The following is a 22,278-nucleotide window of genomic DNA, read 5'->3' on the forward strand; positions in this document are numbered from 1 at the left end:
CACAAAGCATTATTTAGTGCTTCTGCGTATGCGCAAGCGCTGGAACCCGGAAGTAACCTGTTCCAGTACTTCTGGGTTCGGCGCGGTGCACAACCCAAAATCGTATAACCTGAAGCGTCTATAACCCGAGGTACCACTGTATACAACTGCTGCAAACACACACACATGATCTCTTGTGTCACCATTGGGTAGGGACGTGCATGGACAAATGCTTAAGTCACGCAGAGTCGTAGTTAGCCAGATTTTTTTGCTCTGGGTGAAGCCTTCAGAGGGGCACCACTCAATCTCCAGGCCTGTGTGTATGCAAATGTGCATGGGTGGGTGGGTGCCAACTGGGTCTGACCCAGGTGAAATATAGCCTAGTTTTGCCCCTGAGTCAGGCATTCTACTTGGCCACAGAGCAGGTACTTCTTGACCCTTGTCTCAGGCCAGGCGTAACTGGTCTTGCAGTTGCAACTCAGCAAGCGGAAGTCTGGCGTTATTGCACCTCAGGAGTTATGGCTCCCGAGTTATAGCACTCGGGTATCCTAAATATGAGAGGATGTGCGAGCCTATTTGTGTGCTGTGGGTTCTTAACACCCTCCCTGGCTCATGGCATCCAGCCAAGTCCCAAATCATGGCACACAGGTATCATTCCAAGTTACTGGGCCAACTTTGGGGTGACTTGGGTCCTGCAGGATGGTCTTCAATCCAGCCCCATGCTCTCCATGCTCTGTGCCATTTGGAGACTGTGGTGCAGGTGCGTGGGTTGGAGAGCATAGGAACCAATCAGCCTAATAATAATAATTTATTATTTATACCCCGCCCATCTGGCTGGGTTTCCCCAGCCACTCTGGGCGGCTTCCAACAGAACACTAAAATACAAGAACCTATTAAACATTAAAAGCTTCCCTAAACAGGGCTGCCTTCAGATGTCTTCTAAAAGTTTGGTATTTATTTTTTTCTTTGACATCTGGTGGGAGGGCATTCCACAGGGCGGGTGCCACTACCGAGAAGGCCCTCTGCCTGGTTCCCTGTAACTTGGCTTCTCGTAGTGAGGGAACTGCCAGAAGGCCCTTGGCGCTGGACCTCAGTGTCCTGGCAGAACGATGGGGGGGGGGGTGGAGAGGCTCCTTCAAGTATAGGACCTTTGCCCCGCCGCCCAACAAAATATTTCAAGCGGTTGATGGACAACGCCATTCAAATACTGCAGTGCTCGCGCGCGCCGTAACATTCGATTGATCATGTGGGGGCGGGGCTTTCCTGCCCCTTCCCCCAATTATTATTTTTTACTCCTGGTGGGGAGCTAGCGAGAGGGGCGCCCCCTGACCTTCTAACGTCTTCGAGGGTGAGAGGCTTCTTTTGAGTTATTGCCCCTTCACGGCTCCCCCTCACCGCCATTCCCCTCACGACGCCTTTTCCCTTATGACGAGTCGAGACTGACACCCGCCCCTCACCGCGCTCGATGGGCGGGGCTCTCCTCCTCCTGGGGCTTCGCGCCTCTTTCGCTCCTCCGGCCACTGTGGTGCGAGCGAGCGAACGCCCGTCGCCATGGCGACAGAGGCGGCTGCGGGGGCGGGGAGCGGCGCGAGGCTGGTCGGAGGAGGAGGCGGGAAGGGACCCAGAGCCGCCGCCTAATTCTCCTCAGGCGGCGGCGCTTCGGCCCTTCAGGTTTCCCGGCCGGGTAGGAGGAGGAGAAGCGAAAAGGCCAACGACCTCCCGCTCCTGAGGCGGAATGGGCAACGCCTCCACCTCAGAGGAAAAGCTCTTCGGAAGAGGAGGCGGCAGAAATGCGCCTTAGGCCCGGCCCGGCTGCTTCTCCTCGCACCCGAGCTGGTTGAGTCTGAGGCCTCTACGCACCCGGCTCTTCCGTCGCTTTCCTTCCCGGCCTCGGCCATGCAGAGCTCCGGTTTCCCTTCGCTGGGCCGCACCCAGCAGCTCCACCAGCAGCACAACCTCCACCTGCCTCCCTGGTCGCGCTTCGGCGGGCAGCAGCCTCCGCCTTCGCAGCAGGAAAGGGCCGCGTCCCCGGCTCAGCCGCCGCCTTCGCAACCTCACCCGCCTCGGCCCCCTCGGACTCCCAGCGCCGACGGCTGGAGGAGGGCGGCCACCGACCTGGAGCGCAGCCTCAAGTTCCTGCAGGCGCAGCACGCCGAGACCCTCCAGAAGCTCCACGAGGAGATCGATGTCCTCAAGAGGCAGAACAAGGGTGGGCAGCCGGAAGGATACCCCACCTCCACCCCCCAATTACGAGCCAACTCCTAGGGGACGAGGGAGATCCGGCTCCCCCGATAAAATATGCGTAGGGTTCGGCAGCCCCCAAGTGGATGGGCATTGCCATTCAAATAGCACCGCGTCGTGTGGTCAGCCTTGCTTAACTGCCCCCCCAATATTTCATTCAAGTTGACACCCCTCCCTGAAAAAGAGGTGGTTGCAGCAGCAGCACTCCAGGTGCCCAGAGCCAATCGCATGGTGACCCTATTGGCTGCCCCCTCAAGTCTCTCCCTCTCCACCCCCAAGTAAAAGAATGGGGAGATCCCTGGGCGTGAACAAGGTTACCAGTTAAAGGAGGGATGGGCTGGCCACAATAACACAGCCTTTTCTTTTTCTTGCAGATCTTCATTATAAGCTCATCATGAACCCGATACTTCAGAGGAAAGGTACAGCCTTGCACTGCCCATGTTTCAGAGTTATAAAGTGAAACTAGTCACTTGCCCACTCAAGGCTCAGGAATGGATAAGATGGTTTCTGACACAGCTGCTTCACCTAAACCAGGGGTGGGGAACCTTTTGGGCTCCATGGGCCAGATCCTGATCAGGTTCGCCTGCCACTGAATTTGACAGCTGTGTTTGGGAGGTGTCATTAATGTAACCATGATTGGCAGGTGGATGCCCCACCCACCCGTCAAAATCCTTTGTATTTAGAAACCACAAGGCAAGAGACCTTGACAGCCCCATAGAATCATAGAGTTGGAAGCTCTTAGCATAGAGTTGGTAATGAGGGGGATAGGCGAGTCCAGTGAAGCTGGTGCTTGTAATATGTGAGCCCTGGTTGTTACCCAAGAGATTAGGCTTGGTGTTTCTTGAAGGGGATGAGTGAGTAGGCACATACACAGACTGACATGGAGCGGGTGAAGAAGGTGCAACTGAGTGCCTCCCAGCTCTTGATAGGCAAGGAGTTGATGCCAAGCCTGGGAGCTCTAGGATCAGCTTTCTCTTAGAATATTTCAGCTACTAGGATGCCAAGACACAAAAGGGTCCCTTCTGAAAATGTCTTGTTTGGCCTTCCCTATGGTTATGCGCTGTTAAGTGGGTACTGGTGCTAGCCCTTCAAGGGAGTATGCACCTGTCTGCCAGATTATTCAACTAGTTCCTTTCTTTCTGTTTTTGTAGATCATTCTTCCAGCAACTTGCCTAGTAAGTCACAGCCAGGAAGCAGTGCACCAGGGAAGACAAGTGCCGGCTTAAAGATGGTGGCGCCAGCAGCAAAAGAAGAGCACAGAGAACAAGGTACACACACAGTCTAACATGAAAAGATAGCGTTAATGGTGGCCACAATGCCTCTGATGCCATGGCTGTGTAGTGTTTTGAGTGTATTAGCAATGCAGCCTTTTCCTAAACATCTTGTAGGTTCTGAGGAGCTGGAAAAGAAGCCAGTAAGTGGCGAGTTCATGATGGACAAGACGAGTGCAGAAGAAGAAATTATAGAAAAGGAAGTAGATAGAGTAATGTGGAAGGAATTGGAGGACCTCAGGCCAGAGCAGGAGACTGTTCCAGAAGAGGCACCTCATCCCAGGTTAGAGAACACCCACTGAAGTAGCAGTAACTTCTAAATCAAAGCAGCAAGTTTCACATTGTTGTTATTGTTACTGATGATTAAAAGTTCTGCTTACTATTTATCAAGGTGGTGTACACACATCCCCTCTCCATTCTATCCTTACAACAGTCCTGTGAGTGAACCTGTGCTGTGAGGCTGTGACTGGCTCAAGGTAACCTGGGAGGCTTCATAGCTGAATGGGGATTTGAACCTTGGTCTCCTAAGTCTTAGTCCAACACTCTAACCACTACACCACACTGTCGTGTGCAGAACTGTGCAGAATTCTCAGTCTTACGCAGGCTTACTTGGGCCTTGCTAGACTTGAGTGTAGTTACTCTCAGATAGATTCGTAGCTTCTTTTGTACAACAGACCGATACAGCTACTGTTCAGCAAGTGAAAGCAATTCCTTTCTAATATTAGTGACCAGCACACACTGTTAAAGCCCACCAGTGATCTGACAGCTGGGAGAATCACCCCTCCCCCCGTCATTCAGTCAGGATTTTTTTTAATGTAACATATAACTATATAAAGTGTAATGTAACATATAAGCTATATAAAAAGGGAAAAAATATTTTTAAAGCCAAGAGAAATGGGAAGGAAACTAAAACTGATGAAAGAATAGGGCAGTTGGTTAGCCCCTGTGTTGGGGCTACTTGAAAAGAGTGTCAGTCAGTCCCTTAGGCCGTAGGTTGCCCACCTGTACTTCACTGAAATAACTGTTCCTTGGTCACACTTCAACCGTGTTGTTACAGAGACGCAGATGTTTGTGACAGGATGACGTCCCCCATCCCTTTTTCATCTGGTCAAAGCAGGGCAGGAGATGTGAAAATCCCTGCTGCTTCTTCCAACCCCTTCTTGGTGACAGTGCTCCCTTCCTACATGCGGAAGCCACCAACGCTGGAGGAGTGCGAAGTGGTCATTCGGCAGTTGTGGAACATCAACCACATGCAGATGCAGGAGGTGAGGCTGCTTGCTCTCCTGGGTCCCACGAAGGCAGGAAGCTGACATTGCAGGAGGAGCAGGAAAGTCACACACTCTCCTCCTTTCTTCTTCAGCTGATGTATTTGCGATCGTGCTTGGAAGATATCCACAAGACCAAAAGAATTCCTGAGGACTACATGCTAGCTGGTCATGTTGGGTAAGGTGGTTTTTAATGGAAAGAGGAAGGATGGTACCTCTGAATATCTCTTTTGAGTTGCAGCAGGGTCTCCAAAGTACCACAGTTGATTGATTAGGTGGTCGCTGGAACTAATGAGTGGTTCAGCCATGGCTTTTAGCTAATTTCTTCTCACAAATTTATTTGTGAGCACATGTGAGATAGGAGCTCAAATTTTTGCCAGGGAACCTTCTTTGATCTCTGCAGTTCTTTAGAGATACCATGCATTCCTGTCCTATCACCTTGAGGAGAAAATAGCAGCTGAAAGCAACTGTCCAAATTAACTCTCCATAAAATGCATTGAGACCATTACTTTGTCCGCCTCCCTTTGCAGACTCCTCCTAATGCTGGCTATTGATTCCCACCTCCCAATACAGTTAGCCTGCTTGTTCACTTCATGTAGGATTAAATTTCACTCCTCCCAGCAATTTAACCTCACTGGAATTTTTCTTTGTAGCTGGGCTTAAATTTAATTAAGCAGGAAGTGGTTATGCTTGGAGTAGCCTACCTATGTGGAGAGAGCATGGAAATGCTTACTGCATGCTTACTAAAGTGCTGGATCTCACCTACTAGGAACTTTGATGGCAGCTGCAATCTTGAGAGCAGGTGTGTTGGGGCATTTCCATGTGAGCTAAGAAAGCAGGCTGCACTGGTATTTTGCTACTTAAGATGCTCCTGTGAGTCTCAAAAGTGTTATTTCTATGCCCTAATGGAAGGACATAACACATGATGAAAGGGCAAGAGGCGAGAATTTTTTCCCCAGTGCCCAATTGTTGGTGCCAGAATACTCTGTGGCCTAGTATGAAGTAGCAATTACCTATAAATATACATGCTAATTAATGGTTTCCTTCAGGAACCAAGAGGTCACACGGTTGCCCAAGGTGAAGAATGGTCCTAAGAAATGGTAAGCAGGCATCTTATCTTAACACAGGTCAGAGATGGCTTAAGGGGAGCACGACTGGTTAGGTCACACTGGGTGCTTAGACTTTGGGGCACTGCAAGGACCCCACAATTATGATTTAGAATGCAGTATGAGAAGTACGGGGGACAACTAAATCTGGGTATCACAGAGATTTAAGATCCCGAGGTCCACCACTGCACAGGCCACTCACAACTTTTTATTAAAGTTTTGCAATTAAAAGTCTCCCAGCAGGCTTCCCAAATTAGAAAAAGTATAAACATTTTTCAAATTGGACTCCTCCACCTTCCCAAACTGTCTTTTTAAAAAAATGCCATTACATACTGCTCCTATGGGTCCCCACAGTAGTGTCCTAACGCCAAAAAGTTTTGTGGCACTTTTAAAGCACTTCCAAAATTGGTTTGTTTTTTTAAAAAAAGTTAACCAACTGCTCTTGTGGTGATGCCAAAAAGTTTATGACCCTCCCTCCCACCAAGACCTTGCAAATTTTGTTTGTTTTTTTAAAAATAAAAAATGGAATTTAATTTTTACGAATTTAATCTTGAATGATAAGAATGATATACAGCGGTAGCTTGGGATGTGAACAGGATCCATTCTGGAGCCCGGTTTGTATCCTGAATGGAATGTAAGACGCGATGGCGTTTTGCTGCTTTCGTGCATGCGTGTGATATTTTGAGTGTCTGCGCATGCGCGAGCAGCAAAACCCGGAAGTAACACGCTCCATTACTTCCGGGTTGTCGCAGAGTGCAACCCGAAAGCACTCAACCTGAAGCACATTCAACCCGAGGTATGACTGTAAAGGTGTTGAATCAGTTGATGGGAAAAGCCTTTTTGGAAGAAGTGCAGTTTTTGCCTCAGCCCCCCAGAGGGCGTTGACTCTGGGTCAGTGCTGCCCTTGGCTCACCTCTCTGCTCTAAGGTGAAAGGCGTGCCGAAGTGCAAGCAAATTCTACTGCTTAGATCTGTCACTTGGGCAGGTGGAGAAATGTTCCCATTTGCTCCAGAGGACTAGTTTAGTGCATACGAAACATCAACATCAGTCAGTTTTTGGCTTTGAACGTAAATTATCAGAGCAAGCTCTTGGCTAGAAGCCAAGACTCCAGAAAAAAAATATTCTTTGGGTGTGGGGGCAGACACTAAACTTGGGGCACTGCCTTCCTCAAACACCCTATTAGAAGGATGAGAGAGCAGCTTATTTAAATGCAGACTTCAATATGACAGGCCCACTTTGTTCTCCAGTAGGATTCTCACACCACTGCCTGCTGCTGAAAGGGCTGTGCTGCCAGCACTGAAGCAAACACTAGGAAATGCTTTTGCAGAGAGACAGAAGAGAACACAGGCTGTTCAGAGGAACAGGCTCCACCGGACAGCACTTTAGCAAGTATGGTTCAATTGCCTTTTTTTGTAATGTGTCTCCTTGCCCTAAAGTGGTTTGAAAGCCAGCTAAACCATTTCCGAGTGTGTGCTGTACTTTCAACAAATTGTTTCTGGTGTTCACCACTCAATTTTTAAAACTTCATAATTAATCCTTTTTTGTCCACATAGCTACAGAAGATCACAGTGACCTCACTTCTCCCTAGAAACTGCTCTACCTTCAGTAGTAATTAAGTTTACTTTTTTAAACTACAGAATTGGGGGCTTTTAGATGCAAAATACACAGAAGCCTCCTTAGACAACCCCAGGTCAAGGGGGTATCAAAGTGACTTTGCCTTTTAGCAAACAAGTTTCTGTGCCCTCATGCTCAGGCTGCTGTGGAGCCACAGGAGTTTGGGGGGTTGCAAGAGAAAATAAGTGAGTGTTAAAACACTGGAACAATACATTTATTACAATAAAACAAATGCCTTAGTTCATGTATGAAATAATTGATACTTTGTACTGCAATCAATCAGAGCTTCTTAAGTACATTTTTAAAAATGTCCTCAAATTGACACAGCAATCACACATTTACAGATAGCACAGCAATTGGATGCCGTGTTGGAAGAGTGCAAGCCAGTATTCAGCGACTCTGCTGCAAAGGTGATAGCAGAAGTATGTAAAAACAGCAATACTTCCACAAAGATCAAGAGAGTTGTGCATGGGAGGTAGGAGAAAGCAAAACCAGGGCTGAGTGAAGCAGCCTCGGTCTCACCCTGTGCCCAGGCAGGCTCCTCCCGTGAGGCACAAGTTGATGAATGACATTTGACGCATGGCTTGCCAGAGCCACATCAGTCTAATAGCTGGCTGCCTCATAGTTGGGAAGACACAAACCGCTCACCTGCTTCAGTCAGTCACTGCACACAGCTATCAAAGAACAGCTTGTGTGGTGGGTGTGCAGGCAGCCTCTTCTTGGGCTGGTATCCAACCAAGCATACATATATACATACATACTGGGCACTGGACGAGGTCTGAAGGACGCTGTCCCTTTTCTTATAGTAGGGAGACTCCGTGACAGAAGTCTACACACACTCTTCTCTAAGAAGACATTAAAAAAAAGTCATTAACACGTCTGCCGTAAGAACCGTGAAAATCCACCCCCTGCATCAAGTTATGGGCAGGTCTACAAAGGCAGAAGAAGCACAAGCACTAAACCTAATGCCAGGCTCTTTACAAAGCCGAGCTCCTAGTAAACAAAAACAATTTAAGGCTTCTGCTTCACATGTTCCTGCCCTGCTTGGCTGTGATTTTTTCCAGCTCAGGCCCAGCAAGAGGAGATGACGAGACATTAAGCAGCAGACAAGCAGGCCTGGCGGATGCTCTGCGCCCAGGTGTTAAGGAGTGCTGTGACAGAGTGCTTGTCAGGAAGCTGCAGCAATTTTGACATCATGTAGCGATACACTGACTGCAAGAAAGGGTTTGCTTCTGGAAAGAAAAAAGCAGAAAGAGTCTGTTATTTAAAAAATAATAATAAAGGACACCATCCAGATGGCAGCTTGTGTGTGGGCGGTTTTGTGACTCATACTGATGGGTTATCAAAGCTGGGGATTTGGAGCTGCAGAACTGAGAAAAATGAGTCATTGGCTTTTCTTTTCTTTTCTTTCCTTCACCTCACCATTGGAAGCAGTAGCAGTGTCTTGTTACATATCTGAAGCTTCCAAAATTCAATCAAAGGATTTCCTTAGGATACTGGAATTCTGAGCTTCCAAAGCTTAAAACTGTGAGGGCAGTTTTCCTGTAAAAACTTAGTAAGAGAGTGTGTGTTTATAAGTAAAAAAATGTACAGTGGTACCTCGGGTTACATACGCTTTAGGTTACAGAGTCTGCTAACCCAGAAATATTACCTCGTGTCAGGGGTTCAGGAGCAGAGGCACAGGAGAGGGAGGAAATAGAGAGCGAGGGGGAGGAGTCCGAAGGAAATGTCAGCGATGACAGCAGTCCGAGGTCTCTGAGTCTTTCCAGTGAATCGGAAGATTCACAGAAAGAGGCCCCCATGGTCAGGGCAAGGGGGGTGCCGAGGGGGACACCCCAGGAAGAAGGGGCCAGGGGGGACTCAGAGAGCAGCAGTTGGAAATCCGGACCAGCGTCCACACCAGAGTGCAGTAGAGGGGAGGAGTCCCAGGCATCGGGATCAGGCAGCGCGCTGCCAGCGGGAGGACATGAGGCAGGAGTGGCCACGCCTCCATCGGAGAGCGAGGAAACGGTCGAGAGGAAGGTGGAAGGCTGCGCGCGCGCGCCAAATTCAAATGTACAGGAGGGTGCAGCAGTTGGCAGCCCGGATAGGGAGCCAGGTCCTAAAGCCCGCCGAAGAGAGAGGGAGGAGTCAGGGGGGTCCACGTCTGCGTCGGAGGAATCCAGGAAGGAAGGGACCCCGGGGGGTAGCAGGACCCAGAGGAGAAAGGAGAGACGGAAGAGGTGGAGTAAGGCTAGAGTCTTAAACTGGTGTACAGGGGGCGGGGATTCAGATGGAGCTTCGCCGGTCTAGACCCTAGACGTAGAGCTGGGGCGCTGAGGCTTGGAAATGGAAACTATACTTCAATAAAGACTTTGATACATTACTACCGGCTAGCGTTGGTCCTCTGTGAGCTGGGACCAGGAGCCAGCTCTGACACCTCGGGTTAAGAACTTTGCTTCAGGATGAGAACAGAAATCGTGCTCTGGCGGCACGACGGCAGCTGGAGGCCCCATTAGCTAAAGTGGTGCTTCAGGTTAAGAACAGTTTCAGGTTAAGAACGGACCTCCGGAACGAATTAAGTATGTAACCAGAGGTACCACTGTAGTTGGTTCTCTTCTTCCCAATTGGCCTCTAGCAGTGTCCTCAAAACCCAGTATTCCGAAATCACAGATCAAACTTTACCACATCTCTTCCTGCAGCACAAATAAATCCACACTCAAAAGACAGGATGAGAGTCTTAATATGAAGTGGTCAAATGGATCACAAAGGCTAAACTCACCAGTTCCAAGCCTTAATGTAGACCCAATACCCCATCACCCACCCAAAAGTCATTTTCCGCCTGCCTTGTTCTTTCATACCGTACTGCTGAGGGTTATCAATCCACAAGGGGCTCTGATGTGGATAATCGGCTGGGACGCTCAGTTGCAATGGTGGGACATTTGGAAGGTTCTTGTCATCTGGAATCAGACACATTTGGCATTACTTTCTCAACCTTCTCCAAGAGACACCTAAAGTTGCTTATCAGGCAGCCTCTTTATTAAGTAGGAACTCAGAAACAACCTTTCAGGCACCTGACCCATCAAGGTCTGGTTAGAATCCTGTTACCTTTTCTCTCTTGGGCAAAGTTTTGGACCTTAACCAGACCCAGTCAACCTCCCCTGCTGATGCTGCCGCCACCACTACTGCAGGCTTTTAGCCTTCAAGTGTCAAGAGGATATTTGAAGATAGAGCTGTCTTTTCTTGCCACTCACCTAGCTTGCATATGAGGTGGACGGTGCCATTGTTGCTACAATGGGAGGGATCCAGGTTCACCAAGAACTTTGGGTTTAATCTTGCAACCTCCCCTTGTAATACATTTGGTATAGTCTGCCTTTCGTCCTCTTCATATTTCCGCTTCCGAGTGGAAGTCACTGGGGTCCTATGATTGGACAGCCAACTTCAATTTCAATTCTCATTTCTAATTAATTTTGCATACAAAATGATAAGGCAGCCCCCAACAACTGGTCTAACTAAAATATCAAAGCAAGATAAAATAACTTCAGAAATAGCCGGAACAATATATATGCACAAATATCTGACAAATTCCAGAAGGGTAGCTGTGTTAATCTCTTGCAGCACACACAAGGAGTCTTTGGGCATCTTATTCCTTCCAGGCCTGGGCTCTGAGCTTTCCTATCTCTCACAATTCCTTAGCCATCTTTCAGCAGATGCTAGAACAATGAATATACATACGTGATGGGTGGACCATGGATGGCAGTCATTGCTGGCATAAAGGTTCGGTAGAGGGAATGATTGAAGACTGGTGAGCGGATATTGGCCAAGACAGCATCCAACAAGGGTTGGCACAAGTACTGCTGCTTTGTGGGAGGCACTGTAGGGGGTGGGGGGGTGGGCTGACATACAAGAGACACACACGGATTTAGGGAAGGTGCAGTTCTGTCAGTAGGTGTTGCTGGACTCAGGAAACAACAGCTTTAAGAATAACTTGAGATTTCAGGCCCTCTGCTCACATGCCAGCTTACAGATCTGTCCACTGAATCTCAGACAGCTCCATGTAGAGACAAAAGACTTCATGAGGCATCCACCCTCCTACTAGGTTCACCTCCCACGAGCAGCTCCAACTCACCCACTCTGCCTGGCCTTGGGGTTGGCCAACTGTCAAGATGCCTGTCTTTCCTTATGCGCCATCTACTCAGATCCCATCAGGCAATTGCTCCTTACTCAGCTTTGGACACACTGGAGTTTGCTTGTATTGTCAACTCGCAACTTACGTGCATGTAACTTGTGTGAGCTCAGCTTTATGTGCCTGGCTGATTTTTTTTAAAAGAGGCAGTCATCAAGGGGGGTGGGGAATTGGAAGAAGGCGGGGACACTGGCAATTGTGCCCACCATCACACTCACCTTGGGAGAGCATTTGGATGTGCATTTAAGAGAGTGAAAGCGGCCTTGGGAGCATTCGGAGGTGCATGGAAGTCTTCAGTGGTTTTTATAGGACATTTTCCAGTTTTTAAAGGATTGACTATATGTGATTTTGGCTCTATGTGCTACCTCTGGAACTTAACTCTTGTGCAAGTTGTGAGTCGTTTGTTCTTGTAAAAGCAGAATAGCGCTGTAGCTTTGTCAGCGCCAAGGCCCATCTAGTCTGACATCCTGTTCTCATAGTGGCTATCGGATGTCTCTTGGAAGAAGCCCAGAAGCAAGACCAGAGTGCAATAGCTGCACTCTCCCTATCTGTGATTCCTTGCAACTGCTATTCAAGGGCATGGCGAATAGCTGTTGATAGCTTCATCCTCCAGGCATTTGTCTAATCCTCTCTTAAAACCATGCATAATCTTATACTCTACCTCTTCTCTTAATTGCCTTTTTTCAAAATATAAAAAGGTCCCAAATATTGTAACCTTTCCACACAGGGAATTCAATCTGTCCCCTTTTGGTTATCCCTTTTTAGATCAACAATATCCTTTTTGAGGTGTGGTGACCAGACCTTTATGCTGTACTGTGGCCAACTTCTTTGCCTACATTTTCCTTCTTTTGTTCCTGACGTGCAGAATCATTGAGAAGAGAAAGCCCCCTGCTAATGTGGACTAGGGGAACAGAGATATATACACACAGAGAGAACTTACCACAGCCATGTCATTCTTGAGCTTCTCCAGAGCAATTTCACATTTCTGCAGTGTCTTCAGAGGACAGCTAGGAATGAAGAAAGCCAGTCTCAGAACAGGCACATTTCTGCTTCAGAGAAAGTAGAATCGCCTCCTCGTTCCCCAGATGGACATGGCAAGCCACCAACAAACAGCACTCTCCCTCCCCACTACTGCTGCTACACACAGTCACTAGGAAGAACGAAGCCGCCTACTGGAACCTGGCCCCGCTGCTGTGTGGGGCTGCTTCTTGTGCCTCTCTTCCTACAGAGAAGACACTTCCTGCCTGCTACACTTGGCAAGCACAAACCAAGAACAAGGCAGGCTAGAGCATTGAGCTTCTTTTTCCTCAACTAAACACAAAGCAGAATTTTGCCTGTGAACACAACTAGCTCTAATTACCTCCTGCCGCTTACAAAGACAACTCTAGATGGTCAAAGGGAGGAGAGCAAGAAGAGATGATGGGTCGAAAATGAGCACAGAAGTTTACCGTTTGGAAGGATCAGTCAGAATATCCAGCAGGCTTTTCATCTTACTGAGGTCCTTCTTCCTGTCTGAATTGATAAGAAACACTCCTGAAAGAGGCAGTTATGCTAGAACTATCTTGCAGGACAGAGAGAAAGCAGATCTCTTCTGACAGGCGAAGGAGGTCTGTACCTCTTGAGGTTCAAGCTTCCCTGCCAAAGACAACCACTCAGAAAGAGGTCATAGGTTGCAACATGGCCTCTGTCACATCCTTGTGAGGACAGCAGCAGATGGCACAAACTGATGGTGTGTCCATCCCTTCTGCTTTTCAGAGGGTGCAAAAGTGCAACATGCCTCAGCAAGCCTTCCATATGGCCCATGGTGTGCCATGCCCAAACACGGTTCAGCCACAGAATGTAATTCTGGGCAGAGCCAAAGAATTCATTGCCACCCAGTTTCCCTCTACTTCCTGCAGAAATATAACATGGTTTATTCATCACTTTGCACGTGACAAGGCTATATTTACTGGTAACTCGGCAGAAGAAGAAGAGAAGAGTTTGGATTTGATATCCCGCCTTTCACTCCCCTTCAGGAGTCTCAAAGCGGATAACATTCTCCTTTCCCTTCCTCCCCCACAACAAACACTCTGTGAGGTGAGTGGGGCTGAGAGACTTCAAAGAAGTGTGACTGGCCCAAGGTCACCCAGCTGCATGTGGAAGAGCGGGGAATCGAACCCGGTTCCCCAGATTACGAGACTACCGCTCTTAACCACTACACCACACTGGCTCTCTACTTGGCGCAGCAAGTAGGAAGTAACATGGCTGATCTGGACTACCAAGCCCAGACCTAGGAGAAAGCCTCTTGGTACCGCCTGCTGCAAGGGGAAAAGCTATCAAGGCTGGGCACCGACAACCCCAAGCACACCACCGGGGGGTGGGGGGGAGACGACACACACTTACCTTCATTCTTATCTATCTTGTTGATCATCCTCCGCAGAGGCTCAATGTACTTGGACAGCTGCTTGAGTTTTTCCAGGTACTGCTGCTCCTCAGATTGGCTGGAGCTCGCTGGGCTCATGACAGAGTTGGGATTGCCTTCCAGGCAGAAAAGAGGACAGGTTAGACCCATGGAGTAAAGGCACTGAACAGGAGGAGGGGGAGGTGGCTGCACCCAGCACAGCCTGCCTTCCATCTGCTTTCCTGCATGCACCCCCAGGCTGCTTCCCCTCTGCCACCATCACCAAGCTGTTCTGAGGATTCAGAGTTTGGCTGTGGGACATGCTGCCTTTGTCCTGTTGTTGGGCTGCCTGCAATACAGCTTCTGCCAGGGAAGCAGAGGCTCACAGTCTGTATGCAAATTATGTTCACCCACCACATCACTGATAGTTAAAACTATCAAAAATCCTCTCAAATGCCAGCACTGGGTCCCTACAATTAACCCCATTTATGCAAAAAATGCATTACAGGCACAGACTTGGAAATAAAAAGAAGGGCAACCTGGTTTTGCTCCCTCAAGCCCTGCACAAATTACCTGGAGTATTTAGTGGCCCCGGAGATGGGACACTGAAGTTCTGTGGCGTTCGTGCAGCTGCTGGACTTTGAGAGGGCTGAGGAGATGGACTGGGGAGGAAGCTGCTGGGAGATGGGGCTGGACCAGAGCTGAAAGAGGAGGAAGATATTTCCCATTGAGGTCTGGGGATGAAGCAGGTATTATTGACCCTAAAAAGAAAACCTGAAACCACCTGAAGCCTGCTTACTCCTACATCAAGGCTCACCTGACATTAGAGTTGGGCTGGGAAGTTGGCTGCCCTGGCTGGGGAGAGGGCTGAGGTGGCGGAGGCATCGGCTGAGGGGTCTGGGCTTGCTGGGCTGGTGAAGGAGAAGACATCATGGTGATGCTGCTCTGGCTGACCTAGAACAAAGGAACCGTCACTGGCAAGAGGAGCCTTTCCAAAAAGCCAAGGGCACCAGGACAAGAGCAGCAGCCAGGGATCCCATTGAAAGGCAGCGTATATGACCTGCTGAGGAGCCTTGGGCTTGCCACTCTTTCCTGGGATGTAAAATGAAGATTGTAATGAACACGGCAGGAAGCTCAAAAACTCTTCAAACTAAGTGTGACAAAACAGGCCCAACACAGCAGCATTTCACTGCAAGACTCCTGTGACTTCACATGCAGAATTCCTCCCTGGCTTGCTAAAGACAGAGAGCCAACTCGGAAAATCCTTAGTTCCATCTACATTTACTAGACCAAACATCTGTCTGAAAAATGCCAGCCTCAACTAGTACCATGGGAGACTTACCTTCATTGTGGCCCAGTGCACCAAAACCCCATTCCTTTAAGCTTTGTCAATGATTTCCTAGTAATAATCCACAACAGGTTGAGATGGTCCAAAGTGTGTATGTGTGCTGCATGCATGACAGACACAGGCTAGCTTGGCAGAAGTATGCTCCAGCCCCACAGAGAACATAGCCAGAGCAAAACATGGAACTACATGGAGCAGCAGCAGCTCATCATACAAAACACGTGTGTGTTTTGGGAAGCAGAGGAGGTGCGTGCCACAGTCCACAAGCTGCCACAAGTTGGCAGACTGCTTCCCTCTTTTGCTCCATTTCCACTGAGCATTAGAAGATCAGACAGACAAAACTTCCCGTTCCTCTTTGGGGGGACTCTTTAGAAACTACAGCCAGCTGCGTGAAATCCAGCTGAACAAACCCATCATCGTACCCTAGTCCCTGCCCCCTCCCGCCAGGGCCAATGGAGGCCTCGTATTTAGGCACTTAATAAGTTTTGCAGCTTTTAAAACATGCACATCAGACCAAAATATGACACCCACCCTCTCAGCTTAGAGCTGCAAATTAAGCAAATGAGACCACTTTTTGAATTAACAAATATGGACTTTGTCATTTTAAAGAGTTAAAAAATTCATAAATATTGCTAAAAATATACCGTTTCTGATGACACAGGATTAGACAGTGATGAGCATGTCCTCCCCGGTCTGCTGCTCATGTTGTATGAACAAACAGCTCACTCTTCAGAGCCTTATTTTGCTTTCCTCTGCCGTCATTTTTAATCTTTATTATGGCTAGGGGCCTCTCTGGATCTCTAAGAGGGCCTGCTCCCCCACCCCCTTCAAATTCCAGCTAAATGTGTGTGCCGTTTGCAGCATAATTAATTGTTCTAGGAATCTGAAGCAAAGAGTGAAGGCCGAGATTCCGTGTTCTCAACCTCTAATCTTCACAGCTGGCTCCCTCTAAAGGAGCAGCTTTTTTTTATTAAAAAAACGGACAGATACTGATCAAAGCAAAAGGCCCATAGATAAGCAACACCTGTGCTTTTGCTTACTCTAGCTGCGCAGCAGGGTTGATTGCCCACAGAACGTTAAGTGAAAGCCTTGGACCCAAAGCTTTCTTCTTTTTAGGATTCTACCTTATTCGAACTGCTCTCAATGCACATTGTTTTCAGAAAACCTTGGTGCCATTCAACTGCAAGAGAGTGTCCTTCAACTGTGTTTATCTGATGCTGAATTTCTACAAGGCCTAATTGAGAGGGGAAAGTGTTTTGTGACTGATAAGTGCTGCAAAGCCAGAGCACCTTACCTAGAAAGCAAACTCTTATTTAAACTCAGTGTGAATCACAGGTAAGGGCCTGCCAGTGTGCAAATGGGTTGCTCATCCACTCAGAAGCCACAACAGTTTCAGTGCCAAGCCTGCCATGTGGAAGGGAGGCTGGACATGGGTGCCACACGGCTCATCTGTCAAACCTATAGGGGCTAGATCAGAGATTTTGAGAAGCCTACTAATTTAGGGGATACCGATACCGGCTTTGGTAGTGCTACAACACAGATAAGGGAACAGCCAGCAAATTACTAGATCATTTCCAGCTGATGGAAAGCAGACTGGGAACAGAAGTGCTTGTGAAGCAGTAAGCAGGGACTGAAGGATATGCTAAGTGACTGTGGATATCTCTATGCACCCAGAACTAATTGCTGTTGACAACATTTAAGGTTATTCACAGGTGTTGTTCATGTCAATCTGCTTCCTTTGATTGCAGTGCTGGGTGACTCAGATTAGAGGTCAACATCTGGGCTTCTTTCTCAGGTGGAGGTTGTTTGAAGCAGCTTTACGAACCTTCTACCAACCAAAGCTGGTCTACAGAGAGGGTATTGGTTCTCCTTCTCAGGACTTGAGTGGCTGCAGCTGTGACTGTATTCCACCAGGCCCAGATTCATTACGGCAGAGGAAACCCACATTCCTGCTGTCAGCTAAGCTGTGCAATCTGCCAGTTGACCTTGGTCAAAGCACCCACTTCCAGCCTTGGGAAGAACAGGAAGAACTGTCTCTCAAGACATTATTGTTTCCTGGCCAGCGAGATAAGGATTGGAAAGAACTTGAAAACTAGGCATGCCGAACAGACCACAGAATGTGGGAGTCAGTGAGAGAAGCAGCGAAGTGGGACGAGCCAAGCTCACAAGAGCCTTGCTGCTGTGTGAGTCAACACAAACCCCGGGCTGCAACTGCCTCACAACAAAGTAGAGCAGTGGGGCTGTCAGCAGTTCTACTCTATGAGAGTTTGAGCCCCATGATGCACCCCAGAAATTCCTCTTCTGGGGGGAACCTAATGGTGCAACATACTGAAAAGAACAGCACACAAGGCTGGGGGGAGAGGTCATCTCAAGATCAATGGGCCAGCCGAGTAGGTGGGTATCCGTTGGTGGAGTTCCTCAGCAAGAGTGCTTGGGGGCACAAGTGGGGTACAGTGGTACCTCAGGTTACATATGCTTCAGGTTACATACGCTTCAGGTTACAGACTCTGCTAACCCAGAAATAGTATCTTGGGTTAAGAACTTTGCTTCAGAATGAGAACAGAAATCGTGGCAGCAGCAGCAGGCCCCATTAGCTAAAGTGGTGCTTTAGGTTAAGAACAGTTTCAGGTTAAGAACGGACCTCCGGAATGAATTAAGTACTTAACCCGAGGTACCACTGTATTTCACAGGTGTGGAACCAGACCTGATAAAGACTGCACAGAACATCTCCTGGAGTCCTGACATGCTGTAGTCATTAGCAGGACAAATGTGGGTGCCTTGGGTGTAAATCCACAAAGTCACTTTGTGTGGATCTTGGGCGGTCAGTCATTATTCCATATGCATATGGCTTTTGTGAAGATGACAAATTGCCACTGTATAGCAGAAGGACTACAGAAGTGATAAACAGGAGTCCCAGCAGTCTAAGCACCAGCGATCTGAAGGTGGTTTGACTTCTCTCTCCCTGGTGATTAAACAAAGACGGCCAGATAATCCACTTGAATCAGATCTTGGCAGGATGGGTGGGGTGAGATCCCTGAAAGACCCACAAGGCTTCCTTCAGGGGAGCAGGAGGCACGGATCTCTGTTCAGTTGCATTTGACTGGGCTGCACAAATGGCCAGAACCCTCTACCAGCCTCTTAGGAGGCAAAGGGAAGAAAACGAGCAGCAGCAGCTACAGTATGTAACAGGGAGAGCACATCTACCCCTCAAGGGTCTTTGCAAGCTTCCTCCTCCCTCGGAGTACAGGCACAGGTTCAACACATGTCTTAGCAGCTAAATCAGCATTCCTGCGATCTGTTCCTATGAACTATGCCAAGCATTGTGGAGGTGAGGGAGACTTGGGGCAACGCCTCTCCTGGACTTCCCTGCTCCCAGAAGCTAATCTGCAGTGCTGCTTAGCTTCCCCCACCATTCTATGGGCTGCCTTCATTGGCACACCAGTGTGCACACCAGTAGTTGAATCCTATCCCCAAATTCTCTACTTTACGATCTTCTAAGTGATAGTGCAATCTACAATCTATCATTGATTTGTAGGAGAAAACTGGATTCGATAGGACTCACTCTAACTGACTTTGAAATCTCTGATCCAAAAGATACATCGGAAATTATCAGGAAGACTCTTACAGAAAAAAGTGTTCTCACCATGCTTGAGGTTGCAAAGCACAGCATCTGCTCTCCTATCCATTTAAATCTCCCTTTGTGTAGAGATTTCCAAAAGGGATACATGACAAATCTGAAGAAACATGAATCGTGTAGGCTGTTTATGTTGGCCAGATTTAACATGTTTCCCTCGGTGGTAGTGAGAGGAAGATACCTAGCTATCCCAGAATCAGAGCGTCTCTGCAAATGCAGAAAACAGGAACCCGGTACTCTAGAGCATATATTTTTTTCCTGTGATTTTGGCAGTTATGCCAGAAGACAATTATTTGAGGCCTTAAAATTTAATAGACAGATTTTTACGCAACCAACTGTTCAGGACCTGCTGGCGGACAGCGATGATCAAATTACTTTAATAGTGGCGGAATTTTTAAGTGCTGTCCATGAAGAAAGAATGGCCCATGATAAAGAGACTTAGTGGTTTTTAATGGTAGGTGATGTTGCTGTGTTGTATTATACTATCTATGTACATCGATTTATTTTTTGGAGTTAAGATCAGGACTGGGATAAACTGTGTTCGCTGAGCCCGTATTTTATACAGTTTATATATGATGTTTGTATGTTAATGTGCGGTGTGCTATGCCTAATAAAGGATTTTGAATTAACCAGTAGTTGAACAGAACTCATGACAAGGGAGGTGGCCCCTTGTGCAACACCCACCCCACCAGCCCCCTGGCACAACACACATCAGCTCCAGTAAATACCTGAGGCATTTGCTGTCCACCCAAAGGAATGGTGCTTGGAGGCGTGGCAGAGACAGCGGTGGTAGGCGGGAACCGTGGTCTTATTTGCATCCCACCTCGGGCCATAGTTGCGGTGATCATCTTGGGAGGACAGAGGGACAGACAAAAGTAATCGCAACACAAGAAACGCAGCACGCCGGCAGGATGAGAAGCACATGCAGCCTCCGAGGAGGAGGTGGAAGTCAAGCGAACTAGTCTTAGGAAGGCAACCCTGCAGCAGTTGCTGGCTTGGGAGACACAACGCTTGCACTCCTGACTGGCTCTGTCAGAGAACTCTGGGGTGAGTGGGTGGATGTGGGGAGCTAGAGTCCAATTAAAGGGAAACAATTAAGGGGGGAGGGGTTCAGCTGCACATCAGCTGTATCAAGGCCCTCTAATGGGATGCCAAACCTAGAAGAGGAAATTGACATCTCCACTGACCCACCTGGACACACAGCACCAGTTTGTATTGAGCTCTGATTTAAGGTCCAGGTGTGGCATGGGCAGGTTTGACCAGAGTTTTAGCATCTGCAAACTATATGGCTCAGCTGGAGCCAGCCAAGCCAGTGGAAGAGGCTTTGGTCCCATCTCCTGCCCAATTCCTGACCCTCAGGGGAGTCCTTAAGACTAGCCCAGACCTTGGGGAATGGGGGAAGAATGATGACAGGCAACTGCATTTAGTGCTTCATGTAAATGGACCTGCAGCAGCCACAGCAACAATGTGTCTTGAAAAAAAGTCAAAGTTGCTAACAAAAAAGTTAGGAACACAAACAGACACACACATGAAACAAGGAGAAAGGAAATCACAACTCAAGAACAGCAAAACTTTGCACAGCTGTTAGTTCACGGCAGAGCAATCAAGCCCCCTTCCCCTCCCCCAGCATAGGGCAGTGACGGATGGTCAAAGAGGTTTTTCGGAAGGGAAAGGAATGAGGGGAGGCCAGACAAACCACATGCGCATGTCCAACACACACAGCATGCAAAAGCCACCACAGCAGGGGAGGCCAAGGCCAAGCACCACACAACAGCAGAAGCAGCTTCCCAACAGAGGCGGATGCGCCACAGAGAATGGAGGGTGAGCCATGGCGGGCATGGGTGGCGGCAGCGGCAGCAGCAGCAAGACCGGGGGTGGGCAGCTGACAAAACGTGCTCCTCCTCCAGGCATTCCTCCACATTCAGAGCCACACAGGCGCCAGCAGGCTCAACCGAGGGACCACCGTGGGCCGGGGCCTCCTGCCACACCACCAAAGGGAAGACTGTTGGAGCCACGGCCTCCAAAAGCTCCTCCTAAGACCCAGCAGGAGAGTCGAACCGACTGCGAAGGCAGCACCATGACTTCAGTAAGCTGAACTTGCCAAGAACTCCAGACTGCAGCACACATACACCCCCAAGGCAAAAGCGGTTTGTGGAGATGGGGGGAGGCTGAGAAAGAGCTACTCTGGCACAGTAAAGGTGTTAGAAATGTAGAGTTGGAAGGGTCCCACGAGGGTCAACTAGTCCAACCTCCTGCAATGCAGGAGTCTTTTGCCCATCATGGAGGTTGTACCCACAACCCTAATATTAGGAGTCTTGCACTCTACTAACTTGTTTGGGTTTTTCCCCTCTAGGATGTGCCTCTTGTCTTTCAAATGAGAGAGAGTACACAGGCATCACCAGCACAGAGCTTCCGAATTCCCAGGAACATCTCGTAGGGAGGATTTTCTCCCCCACCTCTTGAGGACTTCTTAAACTTATGGAAGAAGTTTAAATTGTACACAGGTTCAATTTCCTGGACAGCTAATTTGCGTATATCCCTCCTCTTACAGATTCAGTCCCCCCCTTCCCCCAGCAAAAAATAAATAAAATCTAGAAAATGGAAGTACCAGCTTCTAACCTCTCACTCCTAGCGGGTTTTGAGGCATGAAGCTATGACCAAGATGTGGATCCAGACAGCACCTTGCTCCAGCAAAAAAGCACAAGAGTGGAGTGGAATTGAGCTCCAGAAGCCACTGGATGTGGATGACTGTCCTTGAGGACTGATGGCTCACATCCTCACAAAACACTGAAAGGGCCTGAACTGGAGGGCTGCCTCCAGCAGCCCACAATCGAGAGGAGAAAGTCTGCGTAGAAGAGCCGCCTCATGCGATTGGCTGCCCTTCGTTCAAGGCTTCCTCCCACACAGCACCACCAGGAGGGCTCTTTGAATGATGATAAGGGAAGGGTTCGGGCAAGTAGTATGGTAAATAAATCCTAACTGCATTTCTAGGAGAAAGGGCAGGCAGGCAGCAGTTGCCTCCCGATCTCAATGGGAGATGAAGCTCCACTCCAAGAAGTAAGAACTGCCCCCTTGCCAGGCATCAACAAGCAAGACACTGGAGAGACTACCAGAAAAGTCAGGAAGAGATTTGATTTGAAAACCACAGAAAGACACCCATAAAGGACAGAGAAAAGGTCCAGAGCTAGGCATTTCCTTGGTTCAAGCAAGTCGCTTGTTGTATTAGAGACGAGTCTGACTGATCCAACCTCCACAAGGTCCAGATTGCCATCAGCCTC

At 48.6% G+C, this 22,278-nt stretch overlaps 2 protein-coding genes across 10 annotated transcripts in view; one reads left to right on the forward strand and one right to left on the reverse strand.

Annotated features, from left to right (window-relative positions):
* Positions 1 to 1,297: 1,297 nt before the first annotated feature.
* Positions 1,298 to 12,294, forward strand: CCDC74B (coiled-coil domain containing 74B). 7 transcript variants are annotated; one of them, XM_083417877.1, is made up of 9 exons: positions 1,449 to 2,188; positions 2,595 to 2,639; positions 3,372 to 3,488; positions 3,609 to 3,774; positions 4,549 to 4,756; positions 4,852 to 4,934; positions 5,806 to 5,856; positions 7,110 to 7,251; positions 11,503 to 12,294. In XM_083417877.1, the coding sequence occupies exons 1-8, from the start codon at positions 1,876 to 1,878 to the stop codon at positions 7,246 to 7,248; spliced, it is 1,122 nt and encodes a 373-aa protein (XP_083274003.1). In that variant the 5' UTR covers positions 1,449 to 1,875; the 3' UTR covers positions 7,249 to 7,251; positions 11,503 to 12,294. The 7 variants fall into 7 exon arrangements, with proteins under 7 accessions (XP_083274004.1, XP_083274000.1, XP_083274003.1 ...); XM_083417875.1 differs by lacking the exon at positions 11,503 to 12,294 and adding an exon at positions 7,821 to 8,777; XM_083417876.1 differs by lacking the exon at positions 11,503 to 12,294 and adding an exon at positions 8,541 to 8,777.
* The window catches only part of MED15 (mediator complex subunit 15), a 141,382-nt gene continuing 126,772 nt past the window's right edge, over positions 7,669 to 22,278 (reverse strand). For 2 of the 3 annotated variants that reach the window (XM_083417661.1, XM_083417660.1), the window contains 10 exons: positions 19,729 to 19,848; positions 14,839 to 14,975; positions 14,595 to 14,722; positions 14,024 to 14,158; positions 13,090 to 13,153; positions 12,582 to 12,648; positions 11,191 to 11,351; positions 10,710 to 10,876; positions 10,317 to 10,415; positions 7,669 to 8,708 (listed from right to left, as the gene is read on the reverse strand). In XM_083417661.1, coding sequence (XP_083273787.1) covers positions 8,572 to 8,708; positions 10,317 to 10,415; positions 10,710 to 10,876; positions 11,191 to 11,351; positions 12,582 to 12,648; positions 13,090 to 13,153; positions 14,024 to 14,158; positions 14,595 to 14,722; positions 14,839 to 14,975; positions 19,729 to 19,848 — 1,215 coding nt within the window. In that variant the 3' untranslated portion in view covers positions 7,669 to 8,571. The remainder of the gene's footprint in view (positions 8,709 to 10,316; positions 10,416 to 10,709; positions 10,877 to 11,190; positions 11,352 to 12,581; positions 12,649 to 13,089; positions 13,154 to 14,023; positions 14,159 to 14,594; positions 14,723 to 14,838; positions 14,976 to 19,728; positions 19,849 to 22,278) is intronic. The other variant, XM_083417662.1, reaches the window with a different exon arrangement.

This window comes from Podarcis tiliguerta (assembly GCF_965153285.1).
Source record: "Podarcis tiliguerta genome assembly, chromosome: 16".
Taxonomy (NCBI): Eukaryota; Metazoa; Chordata; class Lepidosauria; order Squamata; family Lacertidae; genus Podarcis; species Podarcis tiliguerta.